We start from the raw sequence: 16,561 nt of genomic DNA, 5'->3' as shown, positions 1-16,561 counted from the left end.
CAAATAAATAAATAATGCTGTCCTCAATGGGTGGTGGCAGCCAGAGTCCTTCTGGGGTCCCAGCTCAGCCCCCAGGGGCCCCCAGGGATCAAATGGGGGGCCCTCGGTGTGCAAAGCAGCTAGGGGCTCCACTAGCAGGCAACCATCCCTATTTTAAAAACCAGGCAAAGAACAATTGCTAAAGGATTCAAAAGCATGGCCAGGGCCTCCGTGACATTTTGGGCAGTGCTCGCAAAGTCACGACCCTGCAGTGGTTTCCGCCTTGGAATCCGTACGTTCTCAGGCGCCTGGAGCTATTTCACTCCAAAGACAGTTGCCAAGGCAATCCCGTTTCTCTCCAAACCTTATTTTGTTCCTTTGGACTGTGGCCCATGTGACGTGGAGTCTAGAGTGATGCGGAAGCTCACCTGGCCTTGCCAACCACTCAGTTCTGAGGGCACAGCATTCCCCCCCCCCGCATCCCCCCCTCCAAGACCACTAAGCCTCCATCCCCTTCAGGAGGTAAAAGAGGACATTCTGCCAAGGCACATCCAGGGAAGTCAAGCACCGGCATTCATTTAATTGCTTTTATTATTGTTATCGTTATTACTTTCTGCAAACATATCGATACGGCTTGTTAACAAAACCAAAAGGTAAGTCACGTACATTTCTCTTGAACACCCCCTCTCCCTGAGCATGGAATGACCTGGGCTTCAGGGAAACCTGCGTGGCTCTTAGCAGGTGAAAGGCACTGGCCTCCAGGACAACAAAGGAGCACATCTGCACCGTTGACCACGGTCAGATTAATTGGGAGAGTTTGGCCATGGCTGAATGTGGCCATATGGGAAGAGGTGGGCTGGGCTGGCTTGGTACTCTTCTCCTGGTCGACACACACATGGGAGTGAGAATTCTCAGCGGACGAGGGTGGAGGGATGGCTCTGCTTGCAGTCACTGATCGAATCAGGCCCCTGAGGGTGGCTCCTGAGGGGCCCTCTTTCAAGATCAGGCTCGGGGGCCCTCCCAGGCTTCCCCTACCTGTCCAAGGGAAAAGGCACCTGCAGGACGCTAGTTTCTGAGTGGCTGAGTTGAAAGGCAGACCAGAGACCAGACCCTCAAGGAACGATATTCTGCAGAGCAAGCAGGAGAGGCAGACACTCTCCTGCTTTCAGGCTCCAGCAGAAAAGCAGCTGCACAGCAGGAGAGATTATTACAGAGGGTGGAAGGAAGGAGCCAGCCCTTCACGCCCAGCCAAGGAGTTCTGTGGTCAAAGACCCGCCTCACAGACCAGGTTTTGGAAAGAGAAGGGTCCGGCGCGAGAGAACAGCCATTCTCTTCTGCAGTACGGAAACTCGCTGAAGGCCACAAGGAAAGACGCAAACATGCCTTGCCCGAGGCCGATCCACTTCAAGGACCTCCCTTGCTGGGACAAAACCACGTCCCCTTCTTGCTTCTTCGGCAGGGTCAGCTCCCCCGAGGGCCCTGGGGTGCCCACCCTCTTCCTGGGGCATGGTCCCATCCACAGCTCACGGCAGCCGCGGACTTTTCTGCGCCCAGCTGAAGGCTACGCGTGAGCCCCTTCCCGGAACCCTGCCTGCTCTCCCTCTCTCCTCCCCCATGGCCTCGAGTCCAGCATCAGCGTCACTTGTCCTGGCAGTGGCTGACGGTGAGGAAGTCGTTCCGGAGCAGACGGTAGAAAAGGACGATATTCATGGGCGTCATGATGGCCATGCCGACAGTGCTGAGGGCGTAGGTGGCCGCCGAGATCTGCTCCCTGTTCAGCACCAGCCAGCGGGTCATCCAGGCCAGGGTGGTGATGCGGAAGACCACGTAGGTGCCCAGGTTGACCAGGCTGGTGAGCCGGTAGGAGGTGGTGTGGGCCAGGCCGGCCATGAGCAGGATCGTCCGCAGGTGCAGGAACACCGAGTTGATCTCCACCAGGAGTGCCACCATGGCGAAGCCCACAAAGCGGTGGACCAGGAAGGCAAAGCCAAAACAGACAATCACCTACACGGAGAGGAGAGGAGGGGAGAGGGGGCTCTTGAGCTACGTCCCGGCCACCACAACGGCTGCCGCCTCTCTGTGGCAAGCGAGGTTGTGCTTTGGGCACAGAAGGCTGCACGCTGGGCAGAACCCCTCTTTCCTGCTTCTCCCCTCCTGGTGAAGAGAACGGCGAGCAAGGCAGAAACGCCAAGCGGCGCAGCTTGCACTGGAGGTGCAGCATCGCCTGTTGATCTGCGGTCTACCTGACCAAGGCCAATCAAGGCACAGCAAGCTTTGGGACCCACAGCTCCTCTGTTAACCCCCTGTGGACCAGGCAGGATCCCAAGGAAGGAGAGGAGACCCGCTTCCTGGCCCCCTCCCCCCAGTTAGGATCTAGGAGCCCCACCCCTAGCAAGGGCTCTACTGGATAGCCAGCGCTTCCCAGTCATGTTGCCCTCGGCAGAAAGACCATAATGGGATTAGCCGCCCGCCCGCCCCCCCCCCCCCCACGGGGATTAAGCCCTGTCTCTGCTGGAATTAGACGTCTTATTTAAATGGCCCTTGGACCCATCTGCCAGCGGCGCCCACGGGCTGGGAAGAGGCAGCAGCCGCAAAAGGAGCAGGAAGGCTGCCTTTGAAGAACGAGAGGACCCAGCAGCAGCCCAGGTCCCCACCCCAGAGGAGAAAAGCAGTGGGGCTGGCCGTGTACCCTCAGGGACCCCCCTCGTGCCATCATGGCCACCGTATCTATCAGGAGGCTGTGCCTGAGGAGTGGAAAACAACAGGGCTATGCCTGAGGAGTTCTAACAGCAGCTGCTTTCCCCCCAAAACGGCTCTTCCTTCCCCCCCCCACCTGCAGAGAGATGAGGCTGGGCTCCTTGACTGAGAAGTGGGGGGGGAGGCATGGGGGGGGGAAAGGGCTGCGGCTGGAATCCCTCCCCACGCGCAGCCATGAGCCGTGGAGGGGTGGGAACGAGGCCACGGCTGGCGTTACACAACCACCCCTTCGCCCTGGCCAGCCCAGGTGGGCCGCCCGAAGGAGAGCCTGCGGCTGAGCGTGTGTCCTGGGCAGGTGCTCCCCGTACGGGCCAGGCTGCCAAGGCTCAAACGGTTGGAGGGCAGCCAAGGTGAGAAGGCCCGGCCCCACCCCAAGGAAATGCAGGTCAGCTCCTCCACTTTATATAATCGTCTGCCAAGCCATGGTTACAAAACGGAGCCCGAGGGGAGAAGCAGCAAAGTTTGAGCGTTCAGCCCCGCCTAAGGAAGCGGGCTCACTTTTCCTGGCAGGGAGGGGCAGGGTGGGGTTTGGCGTTGGCCTGGGTACACGACAAGGTGGCCTCTTTAACCCCATTGGTCTTGCCAGGAAACAACACCCCCCCCCAATGTTCTGGAATTCAAAAAGAACACCTACCCCCCTTAACCTCCCCCCACGTCAGGCATTTGGTGATGTCCAGAAGCACGTGGGCAGCCACCTCTAAGCTTCACCGCAGACTTTTGTGGGGGGGCGGGGATGGGCCCCCCCAGCATCTTCTCTGGCCCTCAAACATCATCCCATGAGCTCCCAAACCCCTCATTCCTGTCAAGGGAAAGATGACTCACCACAGAGTGATGGAAAAGCAGCTCCCAGCACTGTTGGACCTTCTGGTGGCAGATCATGTCCCCAAAGTCATGCATGAAATACCCTGCAAGGGAGGAGAAAGGACACACAGGTCTTGCCTGTTTCTCTCCCCCCCCTCCAGACAGCGGTGGCCATTCATCATCGCCAGGCTGCTGCTGTTGCTGCTGCTGCGATGGAACATTGCTGGGCCTGAAGCCACCTGCGAGGCTGCATCCCGGAGCCCTCAATGCAGAACTTGGAAGAAGCACCGTGAGCAAGTCTCGGCCCATGCTCCTCTTTTCTGATGCTCCGTGTCTCACAGCTGAGCCCTAGGACTGGGGCTACGCTAAAGCCAAGGTGTCACCAAAGAGTCCCCCCCCCCCCCGGTCACCCGTCCTCAGATAGAGTCACTAGCCAGCCAGCCTCTGGGCTGCCCTCAAAGCATCTGCGCACTGTGTGTGTGCGTGCGCCGGGGGTGGGTGGGACACATATTTGCAACAAGAACCACCAAAACGCCCCTGGAAACACAGAAGGCTCTCCTGGGCCAGGTGTCGGTTCGGTCTGGCACAGCCCACATTTTCAGATGCGGCCGAGCAGCTTCTGCCAGATAAAACAGGTGGAGAGCTCAAGGCACCCCAAGCCGCCAGGTTTGGGCTGCCCCGGACCGACACCGCTTAAGAAAGCCACGGCTCCTGCGGCGCGCCCGAGACAGGCCAGCTCACAGCGACACTGGCTTGGGGGGCCCCTGAGGGGGGACTCCCTCTCCGGGGGACAGACACCAGCCTGGGTTTTTGGGGAGGGGGTGGGGAGGCCGTACTCTGCTCCGAGGAATGTGCTGCTGCTGCAGTGGGGTGACGGGGAGAGGGAGGGGGGCGGATAGCTCAATGGATGGGAGAGGAGAATGGCCTTGATTGTTTGTCCCACCGTGGTGGCTCCATCACGTGGGCTCCAGGGGAGGGGAGGGGAGCCCAGCCCCGGAGAGAGCCGGTGCCAGCTGCTTCTCCCACTCCTGGTGTCTCTCTTTCTCTCTCTCTCTAGGGCTGAGGGGGCAGCCTTGCCCTCTTCTGCCAGCCGGGGTCCGCCCAGGGCAGCCAGGCAGGGAGGCCAAACCTCCCCAGGAAGGGAAAAGCAGGGCATTCACCGCCTGGACCGTGGCCCACCTGGGGCGACAGGTAACTCCACCTGCCAACCTTCTGCCGGAATCCTTTCTGCCCGGCTTGGGTCCAAAGTTCCACGGGGCCTTCCAGGGGAAAGCCAGCAGAGAGGGAACGGCGGGAGCGCCGGGAGGAGCCAGAGATGGGATCATCTGGAGAGTCTGGTCCCCGGGGCTCCGAGGGAGGGAGGGAAGGGCAGCCCCCCGCCACCACACAACCCATCTGCCAGGAAGGCGCAGCTGGCAGGCCCGCAGAGCCCTCGCAGGCTCGGGCGTGAGGGGGGCCCCACTCACCGATGGAGATGCCCAGGAGGTGGTGGGCGGCCGGCCGGTGCGCGTCGATGAGGTCCTGGGCCATCTGCGGGTGGAGGCAGAACCTGCAGCGGGGAGGCGGCGGCGGAGGGAGGGTGAGGCTCCCGGGAGGGAGGACGACCCTTCTCCCCTGCCCTGCCCTCCCTGCCTGCCCCTCGCCCGCCCGCCCGCCCGCCCGCCTTCTCCTCCTGCCCCGCATCCTCCCTCCCTCCCTGCCGCCCCCTCCCCCGCCGGGCACCCACCCGAGGAGCGCCCCGGTGCCGCTGAGCAGGCTGTGGGCCAGCGAGGTCCAGATGTTGCGCCACTTCCAGCGGTTGCGCTGCGCGGAGGGCGGCGGCGGGGCCAGGCGCTCCAGGCCGGCGTTGAGCAGCCGGAAGGCGGCCACCGAGCCCCCCACCACCAGCAGCAGCTCCATCGCTCGCTCGCCCGGCGCCTCTGGACGCGGGACCGCCCGGGACTCTCCCGCCCCCCCACCTCCGGAGGCTCTGTTTGCTGCCCATTGGCTCCGCCGCCCGCCCGCTCGTCCCCTTGGCGACGGAGCACGCCCATCCGGGAGGGAGGGATGGAGGGAGGGATGGAGGGAGGGAGGGGGGGCGCCACCTTCGCTCCCCCCACCCCCGATGGGTGGAGCCGCCACCCCGCCCCCGCCCAGCCCGCGCGCGGAGGGCCCGGCCGAGGGAGGGGGGGCGGCAGCAGCGGCAGCAGCAGCATCTCCGGCCCTCTGCGCGGCGCGGGGGCGGCGGTCGGGTTGGTGGCCGGAGTGGGGGTGGGGCAGGAGAGGAAGGCGGGTCTCGGGAAAAGGCCGCAGGGAAAGAGGAAGACCCCCAATACGCGGTGGACCGACTCGCGAAAGGAAGCCACGGGGGGGGGGGAATTGAGCTCGCTGGAGCCGAGCTGGGCTGTTGTGGAGGAGGAGGAGGGGGAGGCCTTCTGGAGGTCGCCGCTCCCTCGTGGGGCCGCGGAAGGGACTGGACGCCACGGAACAACGGTCGCCACAACACAAACGACCCCCCCCCCGCCCGATAGCGCCTAAAGAGAGAGCCCGCCAAACTCGGAGGAAGTCACCCACCGAGCGTGACGACGGGACTCGAACTCGCAGCCTCGTGGGAGCGTGGGGAGGTGGGGTTCTCCAAGGGGTCCCCCTGGGGGTCGAGGGCGCCCGGCTCCTGCTTCCCTCTCCCTTCCGCCAGGGGGCGCCCTCGAGCCCCTCCCCTCGCCGGGCTTCCCCGGCCTCCTTGGCAGAGAGAGGAGGGGGACGAAAGCCGCGGGCGGGCCCGGGACTTCCACCCCCCCCCCCGCGGGGAGCAGCCCCGACTCCCTCCACCTCCGGGGGGGGCGAACCGGGGCTGCCCGGGCCGGCGGGAGCGAGAGCGCCTTCGAGGGAGGGAGGCGGGCGGGCGGGCGGGCGCCGGAGGCGGAGACGGCCTGGATGGGTGCCCTCCCGCCGGGCGCCGTCCCGCCTTCCCGGCCGCCCACGGGATGCTCCGCCAGGCGACAGAGGAAGGGAAGGGAAGGGAGTCAGACAGAGCGGGCGGCGGCGGCGGCGGCGGCGGCGGGATCTGCTCGGGAGAGGGCCGGGGGTGAGTGTCCGGGGCCGGGGCTCGCGGGGCGGCGGGAGGGTCGCGGCTTCGCAGGGAGAGAGAGAGAGGGTCTCCCTCCGGGCCGGCCCCCGACCTGGTCCCCCGGGGCTTCCCCGGTGCCTCCCTTCGGGGGAGAGCCTTTGCTCCCACCCGGCACCCGGGATCCCCCCCCCCCGCGCACCCTCTCCGCCGCAGGTCCCGGGGTCTTCCGCTGGTTTCACCGCCGGGCCTCCTCCACCAGGCACGAAGCGAGCCGGTCCGGGTCCCGGCCACCTCTGCAGGCCCCCGCCCGGCCCTCGGCGCCCTCCGTGCCCCCCCCGCCCCCGCCGTTCCCAGGCCCCGCATTTCGGCCGGTGTTGCTCCCGGGGTCTCCCGGCTGGAGCTGCCCGAAGGCCCGGGCTCCTCCGGGGCGAAAGAGGATTATTGATTTTCATAATCCCATCAAATGCTGGGGAGGGGGGGGGGGAACACAAGACTCTTCTCAGCAGAGATACAAATAGGGAACGGAAGAGATCACACCCCCCACCCCCAATTGCTCGTCTCCAGAAGCCAGACCCCCCCCACCCCCACCCCCACCCGGCGGAGGAATGGAAAAGACCTTTTTCCCAGGCTCGGTCTCCGGGGTGGCCGGCAGGAGGCAAGGCGGGGGGGGGGGTCCCCCGACACCTGTTAACCCGCCAGGGATGGCCGGGAAAGGGGGGGTCTCCCCCCCCCCGGGGACCAGGGGAAGGCTTGCTGTCAGGAGCGGAGGCTGGAAGGACCACGGGGGGGGGCTTCGTCGTTCGGGAACTACCGGGCGCAGGTCTCCTCCCGGGGGGGGGGGAGTGTCTTCCCCCTGGGCTGGCCTCGGAGGAAACCCCCGAGGGGCTGGGAGGTCCCTCTCGCACTCGAGGGGGTGGTGGGGCTGGTGGGCTTTGGGGGTGGGCAGAGAAAGGGCAGCTGCAACCCCCCCCACACACACGCTGCCCTTAAAAAGCTGCCTCTCCCACCTGGGAAAACCGCCCGAGGGGGGGGGGGAAGGCGCACCAGTCACAAGACCAGCAACAAGCGAACCTGCTAACTCTGCTGATGACAGCGATCCGGCGGCCTCGCAGCACCTGAGAGCTCCAGGCGCCCGCGGGGGGGGGGGGGTGCGCGCCTGGGAGGCGGAGGCCAGGGAGGGGCTCCTCAGGTGGCTCAGCCCCCCCCCACCGCCAGGTGTCCTTGCATCAGAGGATGTCTCCCCAGGGAAGGGAAGGCAGCCCTGGCTCCGGCCTCCTCTCCTCCCCCCCCCCCCACCGCCAACTGGGACGTTTCCCTGGTTTCAAGGGAAGAGACCTGGCAAGGAGCCTGGATCCTCCTCTCTTTAGCCAAGGCCTGATATTTGGGGGGGGGGGAGGAGAAGACAGCCTGCCCCCTCCCTCTCTGACCCAGGCAGCTGGGAGCAGAGAGAGGGGCCTGCTGGAAAGAACTGCCCCCCCCCCCCGCCAATGCCTCAGCTTCCTCCCTGCAACTGCCATGGACCCTCCCTGTGCCTCCCCCCTCCCTCCTCTGCTACCTGCTTGGAGGGCTGGGGGACCCACAGCCTGGCCTGGCCCCCTCTGTGTGGGCGGCGGGTGTGTGTGTGTGTGTGTGTGTGTGGCTCCTCCCAGTGCTGCTCCCTAATGAACTCCCCCCCCTTGTCTCTTCTGGACCCCCAGCCAAGAAGCATGGCAGACAGCGGAGGGGGGCGAGAAGCTGCTGGAGGGGGTGGCGGCACCCTGGTCACCCACCGGGTGTGCAGAGAAGACGAGATGGGCGAAGGCGAGTGAGTAGCGGAGGGGGGCGCCCCCCCACTAGGAGCAGGGGCAGCACCCACCCCTTCCTCTCTCTTTCCGTGTGTGTGTGCGCACACGTCTGACCAGGCCCTGCCTCCGGCCTCACCTAGCAAGGCGGGCCGGGCTCTGGGCTCTGCTGGGATGCCCACCGTGGAGGGCAGCTTTGCAATGGGGGGGGAAGAGGAGGGAGGGAGGGAGTCCCTTCCTTGCCCCCCTTTGGACCTGCTTGGAAGCCCAGCCTGCCTGACCCACCCGGCCTTCCTCCTTGGCTGTTCCAAGGGAGGCACCTGGGAGGGGACCACCTTCCTTCCCCTCCCCACCCAACCACCCACCCGGGCTTTCCTGCTGGCAGGATGCGGGAGGTGGAGGTCGCTGGCCACTCGGTGCTGCTGCTGAGGGAGTGCCTCCAGTTCCGGGCCCTGGGGAGCAGGTGCCCCCACGCCGGAGCCCCCCTCTCCAAAGGTAAGGAGGGAGGCCTGGGGGTGACCCCCCCACCCCCACCCCACCCCACCCCTTTGCCTGTGGCCGCATGGGCTGGGACTGGCTGGGGAGCGGCCGTGTGTGCCCACTGATGGAAGCGCCTGGGGTGCGGGGGGGGAGAGGCGATCCTCGCCCCCTCCTTTGCAATCTGCATGCCCTCCCTGGAAAAGCTCCCAGTGGGACCCCCCCCCTGACTGGGGGTCCCAGGTGAGTGGGTGTGTCTCCTTCCAGCCACGTCTTTGTCTTCTCTCTCTCTCTCCCCCCCCCCCCGGCCTCCAGGGTACTTGGCGCAGGGCCGCCTGCGTTGCCCTTGGCACGGGGCCTGCTTCAGCACCCGGACGGGGGACATTGAGGAGTACCCCACCCTGGACTGCCTGCCCGCTTTCAAGGTTCGTGCTGGTCAGCCGATTCCCTTTGGCCACTCTGCGCTTTGAGGTGCTGCCTGTTCTTCCTCCGTCGCCCGCCCTCTTCCTGCCCCCCCACGAGCCCCAAGCTCTTTCCCCAGGCTTGCCTCTGGCATGCGCGCACACAGACACCCCGAACCGGCCGCCTTTCCTGGGCCCTCCCAGCGACACCTCGAGCTCAAGCAGACTAGACGGGGCCCTCCTTGGCTGGGAGCAGAGGGCGGGTCTGCGCACGAGAAGGGAGGGGCCCCTTCCATCCATCCACCCCCCCCCCCACGCGCAGATCTCGCTCCTCCTGTTGTCACCTGCCTTTTCTGTTCCGCCGCCTGTAAAATGCTGGCTGCCCACAAGGCTGTCTCTTTCTTCATTGTCTCATATGGGGTGGGGGGGTGGGGGGAGGCAGCCTCTGGTGAACGTGCTTCCAAGGGGGGGGCGGCAGAGAGTGCTGTCCTTCCTCCACTCCTGCCCCTCCACAAACTGGTCCCCCAGCTGACCCTCCTGGCCCTTTTTTGCAGGTGACAGTGGACGGCGGACAGGTGTATGTTACGGCAGGGCTGAAGGTGCGTATGGGGGTGGGGCGTCTGCCCCCCAAGGCGCAGAGGCAGAGGTCCAGTTCTCCCCCTGGATCGACGCGCTGCGAGGCGCCTCTCACGCTCTCTTCTTTCCTTCCCTCCCAAACCTCTGTTGGCAGGACCTGGAGAGCAGCCGACGGGTGAAGGCCATGAGCCCGCGATGCCCACTCAACCCCGAAACGGTGCTAGTCCTGGGGGCAGGTGAGGGGGGGCTCTGGATCTGAGGGCAATTGGGGGGCAGGGAGAGGAGGGGAGGGATGAACCCTCAGGGGGTCAGCTGACAAGTCGGGGGGGGGACCTGCCCTCCTTTAGGACCGGCGGCCCTGACCTGCGCCGAGACCCTTCGCCAGGAAGGCTTCACGGGGAGGATCCTCTTAGCCACTCGGGAGAATCACCTGCCCTACGACCGGACCAAGCTGAGCAAGGTCTGGGGGAGTGCGGGGGTTGGGTGGGGGTCCCCGTGGGAGGGGTGGGGGTCTGGATCCTGTCATTCCCCCCCTCCGGGCATGGCAGGGGTGGTGAGGAAAAGGTCTGTGGACTTTGGGCGTCTGGCTCTTTTAGAAGCTGCGACGGGAAAGCCCACCCTTTCTGGGCCAAAGGATGCCATGGCGGGCAGGCGGGCAGGCGGGCGGGTGGAGGTTCCGAGGCCCTCCCTCGGTGATCGCGGACCTTCGGAAGAGCGGGTGTGACGGGCGCGGGTCTCCCTCCTAGGAGATGGCGGTCAAGGCGGAGGGCCTCTACCTGCGTCCCCAGAGCTTCTTGGACGCCCACGGCATTGAGGTCTGGCTGCAGAAGGAGGTGGGTGAGGCGGGGAGGCCCTGGGGGGGCGGGGGGGGGACACAGCAGGCCTTCGTTGTCCCGTGGCCTGGCTTTTGTGTGAGTGTGCGCGCGCACACGGCAGGGGGAGGCATTGCCCTGGCCTCTGCCCAGCGAAAGGAGACACGTCCAGCCCAGGCCCCTCCTGGAGAATCCCGGGTGGGCGGGGGGGGCAGCCAGCTAAGCAGAAGGGGCCCTTTCTCCTAGAGGGGCCACCAGGGTGGTGATCGGGGCCCCTCTGCTGCCCCAAATGGGCTCCAGGGAAGAGTTGCTTCCTCCCTTCTTGGGACATAAAAGAACCCCCCCCCCCGACAGCTGCTCTACAGCCCAAAAGAGGGAGAGGAAGAGGAGGAAGAGGGTGCCAAGAGGGCAGAGGGAGCGAGGCGCCGGGCAGGGGGCTGGCTCCTTCCTGGCTTACCTTCCCCCCTTGGTGGGATGGTGGGGGTGGGGGTTTCAGGCCCCCCAGAGTGGAATTCTCTTGCCCTCTCCCTCCCTCCCTCCCTCCCTCCAGGTGGTGTCTGTGGATCCGGTGGGCAAAAGCGTGCAGTTCCGTGATGGGAGTTGCCAAGCCTACGACTCCCTCCTGGTCGCCACTGGGAGCAGGTAGCCAGCAACCAGTCTGAGGTGGGGGGGGGCTGGGTGGTGCTCACAGAGGCCCCCTGCCATGGTTCCCCCTCCTCTGAGGGTGAATGGGATGCCCAGCAGAGAGGCAGTCTCCGGTCCTGGGCCTGCCTCAGTTTCCCCACTGCAAAACAGCAGCAGCAGTCCCTCTGTCTGGGCCTGGCACCGAGGGGGGGAAGGGGAGAACCGGGCTCGGCACGGGCAGGATGGGGCCTTTCACGCTGTGCACCCCTAAAGGCTTGCAGGAGGAGAGGGAAGGAGGTCTCGGCTGCCCCGAGAGCACGGCCATCGCCTCCTTACCAGCCCTTCCCTTCTCTCCCTCTTCCTCTCCCACCCCCCCCGACACCCCCCCCCCAAAAAAAGCCCTCGGCTCCTCCAGTGCCCCGGCTCAGACCTGCAGCATGTGTTTGCCCTCCTGACCCCGGAGGACGCAGCCCGGATCCTGGCCTCGGCCACCGGAAGGCAGGTGGTGATTGTGGGGGCGTCGTTCATTGGTGAGGAGGCCGGAGGGGGTGTCTTGGGGGGCGGAGGGGGGAGGAGAGGGGCAGGTCCTCTCTTGGGGAAAGCCCAGCCTGAGGGCCCCACCAGGGCCCCGGCTTCCCTTGGAAGAGTCCCCCTGGGAGGCAGGCAGGCCTTGCTGGATTAGCAGGGAAAGAGGGGAGGGGAGGGGAGGGGAGGGGCCCTTTCCCAGTCGGGAGGGGGCTGCCCCCCCCGGACGGCACCTCACTCCCCTGCCCCCTCTTCTCCTTGCAGGCATGGAAGTGGCCGCCAGCCTCGTGGGCAAAGCGAGTTCCATCCACGTGGTGGACAGAGGCCACGTCCCCTACCAGCTGGTCCTGGGGGAGCAGGTCGGCCGCGTGGCCTTGAAGGTGGGAAGTGGCCCCAGATCCAGCGGGAGGGCAAGAGCTGCGGGGCAGGGGGGCAGGGGCAGGGGGGCAGGCACAGGGGGGCGGGGGACACACACCCAGGCAGGCACAGAGGCCACCCTTGTGAGGCACGAAGAAGCAGACCCTGGCCCGCCAGCCAGTGGCCTTGGGGTGAGGTGGGGGAGGCCTCCCTGACTGGATAACACTCCCCCCGTTTCCTTCTCTAATCCCCTTCCCCCCCCCCCCACAGATGCTCCAGGCTCAGGGAGTCCAGTTCCACCTGAAGGCGGAGGTGGAGGCGCTGCAAGGCCAAGACGGGAAGGTCTGGGCATCTTTCCTTTTGCATGGGGTGGGAGGGATGGTGGAAGGCAGCCCGGCTCCCTTGGCTGGGGGGGGGGGCAACCTGTTCCAAGGAGGAAGGGCCGGGACTTCACCTCCGTTGTTCCCCCCTTCAGGTCAGCCGCGTTGTCCTGGCCGGTGGGCACCAGATCCCAGCCGACGTGGTGGTTGTGGGAATAGGTGAGTGGGCGAGGGAGGCCGCAGGGAAGACGAGCCAAGGCCCGCGGGTGGGGGGGGGGAGGGGGTGCCTGTCCTCACCCCCCCCCAGCCAGGGACCTTGAGGTGCAAGGTCTTCTGATCAAGGAGGAGAGACTGAGGGGCCTTTGAGACGTCTTCTGCACTTCCTGCTGCTGCTGCTCAGTGGATCTGCAAACCAGCGGCCAGGCCATCGTTGGGGGTCTGTCGACCTGGCCCTCCTCACCGAGGGTGAGACTGGAAGGAGCAGCCAAGCACAGCGGGGGGGGGGGGGTCGAGGGCGATTCCCCACCATGTCAGCCCAGCCTGGAACCCCAGAGAGGGGGCCTGCCACCCCCCCCCAGCCACTGTCCCTTCCCCTCTTCTCCCCTCCTCTCCCTCCTCGCAGGGGTGGTCCCGAACACAGCCTTCCTCCAGGGAAGCTCCATCGCCCTGGACCGGAGCGGCGCTGTCCTGGTGGACCTGGTAGGTGAAGCGAGGGAAGGGGGTCCCTCCCCTCGCCGCCTTCGACCCCCTCCCCACTTCTGACCGGTCTCTCTTCGGCTCCCCACTCCTCCAGTTCATGCAGACCAGCCTGCCCTCTGTCTTTGCGGCTGGGGACGTGGCCTCCTTCCCGGTGGCCCTCCTTGGCGGGGAATGCGCGCCCATCCGTCACTGGCAGATTGCCCAAGCCCACGGTAAGCAGCAGATGGGAAAGGGTGGGTGGGTAGGTGGATTCATTCCCGTCAGTCACTCCCCCCCTACGCAAGCACGGAGGGTCCCAGGGCTGGCAGGAAAAGACCCCTTTCTCCCTGGCTTGGTTGAAGGGCGTCCATGGCAGGGGGTGGGGTGGGGGTGGGCCGCGAGCGTTTTGCTGGACTGCAAGGGTCACCCTCCCCAGGCCACAGATCCAGGAATGAGGGGGAGCAGGAGCTTCCCTTTGGCCTTCATCCAGAGTGTGACAGGGGCCTACCCTTGCTCTCAAAGGTACGGCAGAAAACACACACACACACACACCCTGTACGGGCAGCCCTGGTTTTACTTACCGGCCCTCGGATCTCTTCCCCTTGGCAGGTCACGTGGCTGCCCTCAACATCCTTGGGCGGCAGAAGGCCCTCCACACCGTGCCGTTCTTTTGGACCCGCCTGCAAGCAAAGACCATCCGATATGCAGGTGAGATGGGCGGGGCAAGGGCTAGAAGAGGCCGCCACCCCCTCACACCTCTCCTGCAAGGTGGCAAGCAGGCCCCTCCCCTTTCCAGCTGCTCCCAAGCACGCCCACCCAGGCGGATTCCCTAGCTGACAGCAAGCAGAACATAGGGACCCCGGGAAGGAGGCAGAGTGCCCGTTGGCCACCCCCAGTGGCATTGGAAGGGGCTCTCCGGGAAGAGGAATCTCCGGGACCCGACACCCCTCCACCCGAAATCTCTGAGCCTCCTCCCCCTGGCTCCTCTGGATCAGCCACCTGAGTTGCCTCCCCCCCCCCTTTTGGTCTCCTCAGGCTGCGGGAGGGGCTACACAGACACCGTCCTGAAGGGCAGCCTGGAGCAGGAGACCTTTCTCCTCTTCTACATCAGGTGGGCAAAGGAGTCAGCCCCTCGGGGGGGGGGGGAGACGACCGCCTCTTGGCCCCCACAGAGGAGCTGTTTCCCTTCCTGGGGGGGATGCATTAGGCAGGGGAACAGAGGTGGAAGAAGGGGGGGGGCTGATTTTGCCCTGGCACCAAGCTGCGTCAAGGAGGGAGGAGTAGGGCTGATCCTGCCCCTCAGGCCCTTTTTTTCCTGCTCTCCACCCACCCCACATGCTGCCCAAGAGGAAGGAAGGCTGGCTGGCTGGCTGTGCTTGGCTCACTGCAGTGCCAGAGGAGGCACCGTCCTGGGCCAGGCCAGAGGCCTCCACGCGTCCTCCCTCCCGCGTTCTGCTTCCCCAGCAGGGAAATAATCCACACCTGCAGAGGTTGAGGGACCGGCAAACTGGGTGGAGAGGCTCTTTTCCCGCTGCCTGGGAGACCCAAGTCCCGGTCCTGGAGCACCCCCTGGTGGTGGCCCCTTTGCACAGCAGGCTGCTGACCGGTCCCAGGAAGGGCTCCTTTTAAAGCAGCCGGCCACTTGTGGCTCAGCCCCGTTTGGGGCAGCCTTTTGCCCTTTGCCTGCCAAGAAAAGCCCAAGGAATGAATGCGTCCTCTGTGCCTATGAGCCGCCGCACGCACCAAAAACAGGCTGTCCACAGGGACCGTTTTGCCCGAGTGCAGAGAGGAAATCCGGAAGATCGGGAGCTTGCTAGCCTGGTGATCTTCCTTGGCTTAGCCAGTGCAGGAGGCAGAGTTTCATTTGACGTGTGCAAAAGCACTCAAAGGTTTCCGATCCCCTGCCCTTGATTTGCCCCGGGCCTCCGTTGGGGGTGGGGTGGAGGGGGGGAGAGAGAGCGAGAGAGCCCTGCCCAAGCAGTGACAAAACTCAGCCCAACAGGTTGTGTGCCAGACCTCATGGGCCGGGACCCCCCCCTCCAGATGGGCTGTTGGACAAACCCCCCCCAGAGACGAAGAAGAGGGCAGAAGCCAGGAAGGAGCCAACCAGGAAAGGTTCTGCCAGGCAGGGACTTCCAAAGATGGCACTAAATCCCATTGTTCCTCAAAAATCTGCTTAATTATCCAATTAGATTAGTTCAGGGAATTACATTTCTGCCTTTGCCCCCACCCCCCAACCCCATTCATAACAACCGATGCATTCGCCTCTTTCTAGCCACCCATGATAACGCATCCATTTTCATATCTAACAGTCAAGATTCCCCCAGAACCAAAACAGAAATAAAACCTCCGAGTCCAGAACCAGCTCACCTGTGGGCAGCGCAGGTACGGCCAGGGAAGGCAGAGGTGCCGGGCCAGCCTTCTCCCTCTGCTGAAAGGGACGGCTCGACCGGTGGGGCTCCACAGCAGATGCCAGGGGAGAACAAGGTGCCCTCTCTTCTGCTCGGCCAGTGCGAGGGAGGGCTCCTGTTCCCATTTCCAGGCAGAAGAATCAAGTCCCAGGGGAAGGGATGGGGGGGGGGGGCTTTGTTCTCTCTTTGCCCATGGCAAGCCCCCGCAGGCAGCCAGAGGGGACACGGGTGGGCCCCTGGTCGGGTGGTTAAATGGCCACTTCTAATTTTCTTCTTTGGATCAGCTACTTATTTAGAACCATGAGGACTGGAAACTTAGGGTGCTGGGAAGGAATGCAGCACAGAGGCAGAGCAGGAGGGCCCCGATTCTATCCCTGGCATCTCCAGGACAAGGGATCAAGTTGCAAGAAGTGGCCAGCCTCCCCCCCTCTGGCCTGGGACCCTGGAGAGCCACGGCTGGCCTGGCCTGGCTGGGCAAGGAGGCCCATCTCCAAAGGCCCACGTTACCACAATGTGCTGCCACATCTCTGCCTCCCTCTCTTCCTTGCCCAGGGATGGCTTTGTGACGGCAGTGGCTGGCCTGAATGTCGACCCCATGGTCTCCCTGGTGGCTGAGGTCCTGGACTCGGGCCGGAGCATCTCCAAGGAAGAGGCAGAGTGAGTGTCTCCGCCTGTCTGTCCATCTGCCGGCCGGCTCAGACCCATGGGCTGCAGCCAAGCCAGGACGTTGGCATTTGTGGCCCATTTAGCAGGTGTGTATGTATGTAGGTGCAGTCAAGGGGGCTCTGCCCTCCTCACTCTCTCCTCCCCGCGTGGTTCTTTTTAGAGCAATGGAGAGGAAGGCGCTGCAGAAAACCTAACGCCGCCCAGTCTCACCTCTTGCGGAACTGGAGCACGGAAGAGAAAAGCAGCCCCTGCTCCAACCTTGGCAAAATAAACCATCGAGGAAGGTGGCTTGGCCTGAATGGTTGTCTTTCTTCTGAACTCAGACTAAGGGGGGGGGGGAGAGGTTCCAC

The 16,561-nt window shown here is 64.9% G+C and overlaps 2 protein-coding genes across 7 annotated transcripts; one reads left to right on the top strand and one right to left on the bottom strand.

Annotated features, from left to right (window-relative positions):
* Positions 1 to 552: 552 nt before the first annotated feature.
* TLCD2 (TLC domain containing 2) lies at positions 553 to 5,587 on the bottom strand. The gene is made up of 4 exons (XM_072978725.2): positions 5,264 to 5,587; positions 5,004 to 5,086; positions 3,559 to 3,641; positions 553 to 1,983 (listed from the first exon to the last, which is right to left on the bottom strand). Exons 1-4 carry the CDS (start codon positions 5,434 to 5,436, stop codon positions 1,618 to 1,620), a joined length of 705 nt encoding a protein of 234 aa, XP_072834826.2. The 5' UTR covers positions 5,437 to 5,587; the 3' UTR covers positions 553 to 1,617.
* On the top strand, positions 4,559 to 16,498 carry LOC110084300 (apoptosis-inducing factor 3). 6 transcript variants are annotated; one of them, XM_078379208.1, is made up of 19 exons: positions 6,412 to 6,601; positions 8,281 to 8,387; positions 8,750 to 8,859; positions 9,157 to 9,266; positions 9,797 to 9,841; positions 9,973 to 10,054; positions 10,166 to 10,278; positions 10,565 to 10,651; positions 11,181 to 11,272; positions 11,654 to 11,784; positions 12,044 to 12,159; positions 12,407 to 12,478; positions 12,612 to 12,675; positions 13,079 to 13,155; positions 13,250 to 13,367; positions 13,744 to 13,842; positions 14,170 to 14,245; positions 15,447 to 15,519; positions 15,830 to 16,196. In XM_078379208.1, exons 2-19 carry the CDS (start codon positions 8,290 to 8,292, stop codon positions 15,839 to 15,841), a joined length of 1,575 nt encoding a protein of 524 aa, XP_078235334.1. In that variant the 5' UTR covers positions 6,412 to 6,601; positions 8,281 to 8,289; the 3' UTR covers positions 15,842 to 16,196. The 6 variants fall into 6 exon arrangements, with proteins under 6 accessions (XP_072834819.2, XP_078235335.1, XP_072834820.2 ...); XM_072978720.2 differs by lacking the exon at positions 15,447 to 15,519 and adding an exon at positions 16,372 to 16,498 and having other exon boundaries at positions 6,433 to 6,601; positions 16,098 to 16,202; XM_072978718.2 differs by lacking the exon at positions 6,412 to 6,601 and adding an exon at positions 4,559 to 4,728 and having other exon boundaries at positions 15,447 to 16,196.
* Positions 16,499 to 16,561: the final 63 nt, after the last annotated feature.

This window comes from Pogona vitticeps, chromosome 7 (genome assembly GCF_051106095.1).
Source record: "Pogona vitticeps strain Pit_001003342236 chromosome 7, PviZW2.1, whole genome shotgun sequence".
In the NCBI taxonomy this organism is placed as follows: domain Eukaryota; kingdom Metazoa; phylum Chordata; class Lepidosauria; order Squamata; family Agamidae; genus Pogona; species Pogona vitticeps.
Note: the sequence above shows the minus strand (reverse complement) of the source record. Positions and strands in the feature narration are given on the sequence as shown.

Excerpts from the sequence above, each read along its gene's own strand:
- TLCD2 (XM_072978725.2), bottom strand. The coding sequence starts at position 5,436 with ATGGAGCTGCTGCTGGTGGTGGGGGGCTCGGTGGCCGCCTTCCGGCTG. Across the intron at positions 3,642-5,003 it reads CCTCCTGGGCATCTCCATCG|GGTATTTCATGCATGACTTT; the intron begins GTGAGTGGGGCC and ends CCTCCCTTGCAG. Across the intron at positions 1,984-3,558 it reads TGCTTTTCCATCACTCTGTG|GTGATTGTCTGTTTTGGCTT; the intron begins GTGAGTCATCTT and ends CTCTCCGTGTAG.
- LOC110084300 (XM_072978718.2), top strand. The coding sequence starts at position 8,290 with ATGGCAGACAGCGGAGGGGGGCGAGAAGCTGCTGGAGGGGGTGGCGGC. Across the intron at positions 8,860-9,156 it reads CGGAGCCCCCCTCTCCAAAG|GGTACTTGGCGCAGGGCCGC; the intron begins GTAAGGAGGGAG and ends CCCGGCCTCCAG. Across the intron at positions 11,273-11,653 it reads CTGGTCGCCACTGGGAGCAG|CCCTCGGCTCCTCCAGTGCC; the intron begins GTAGCCAGCAAC and ends CCCCAAAAAAAG.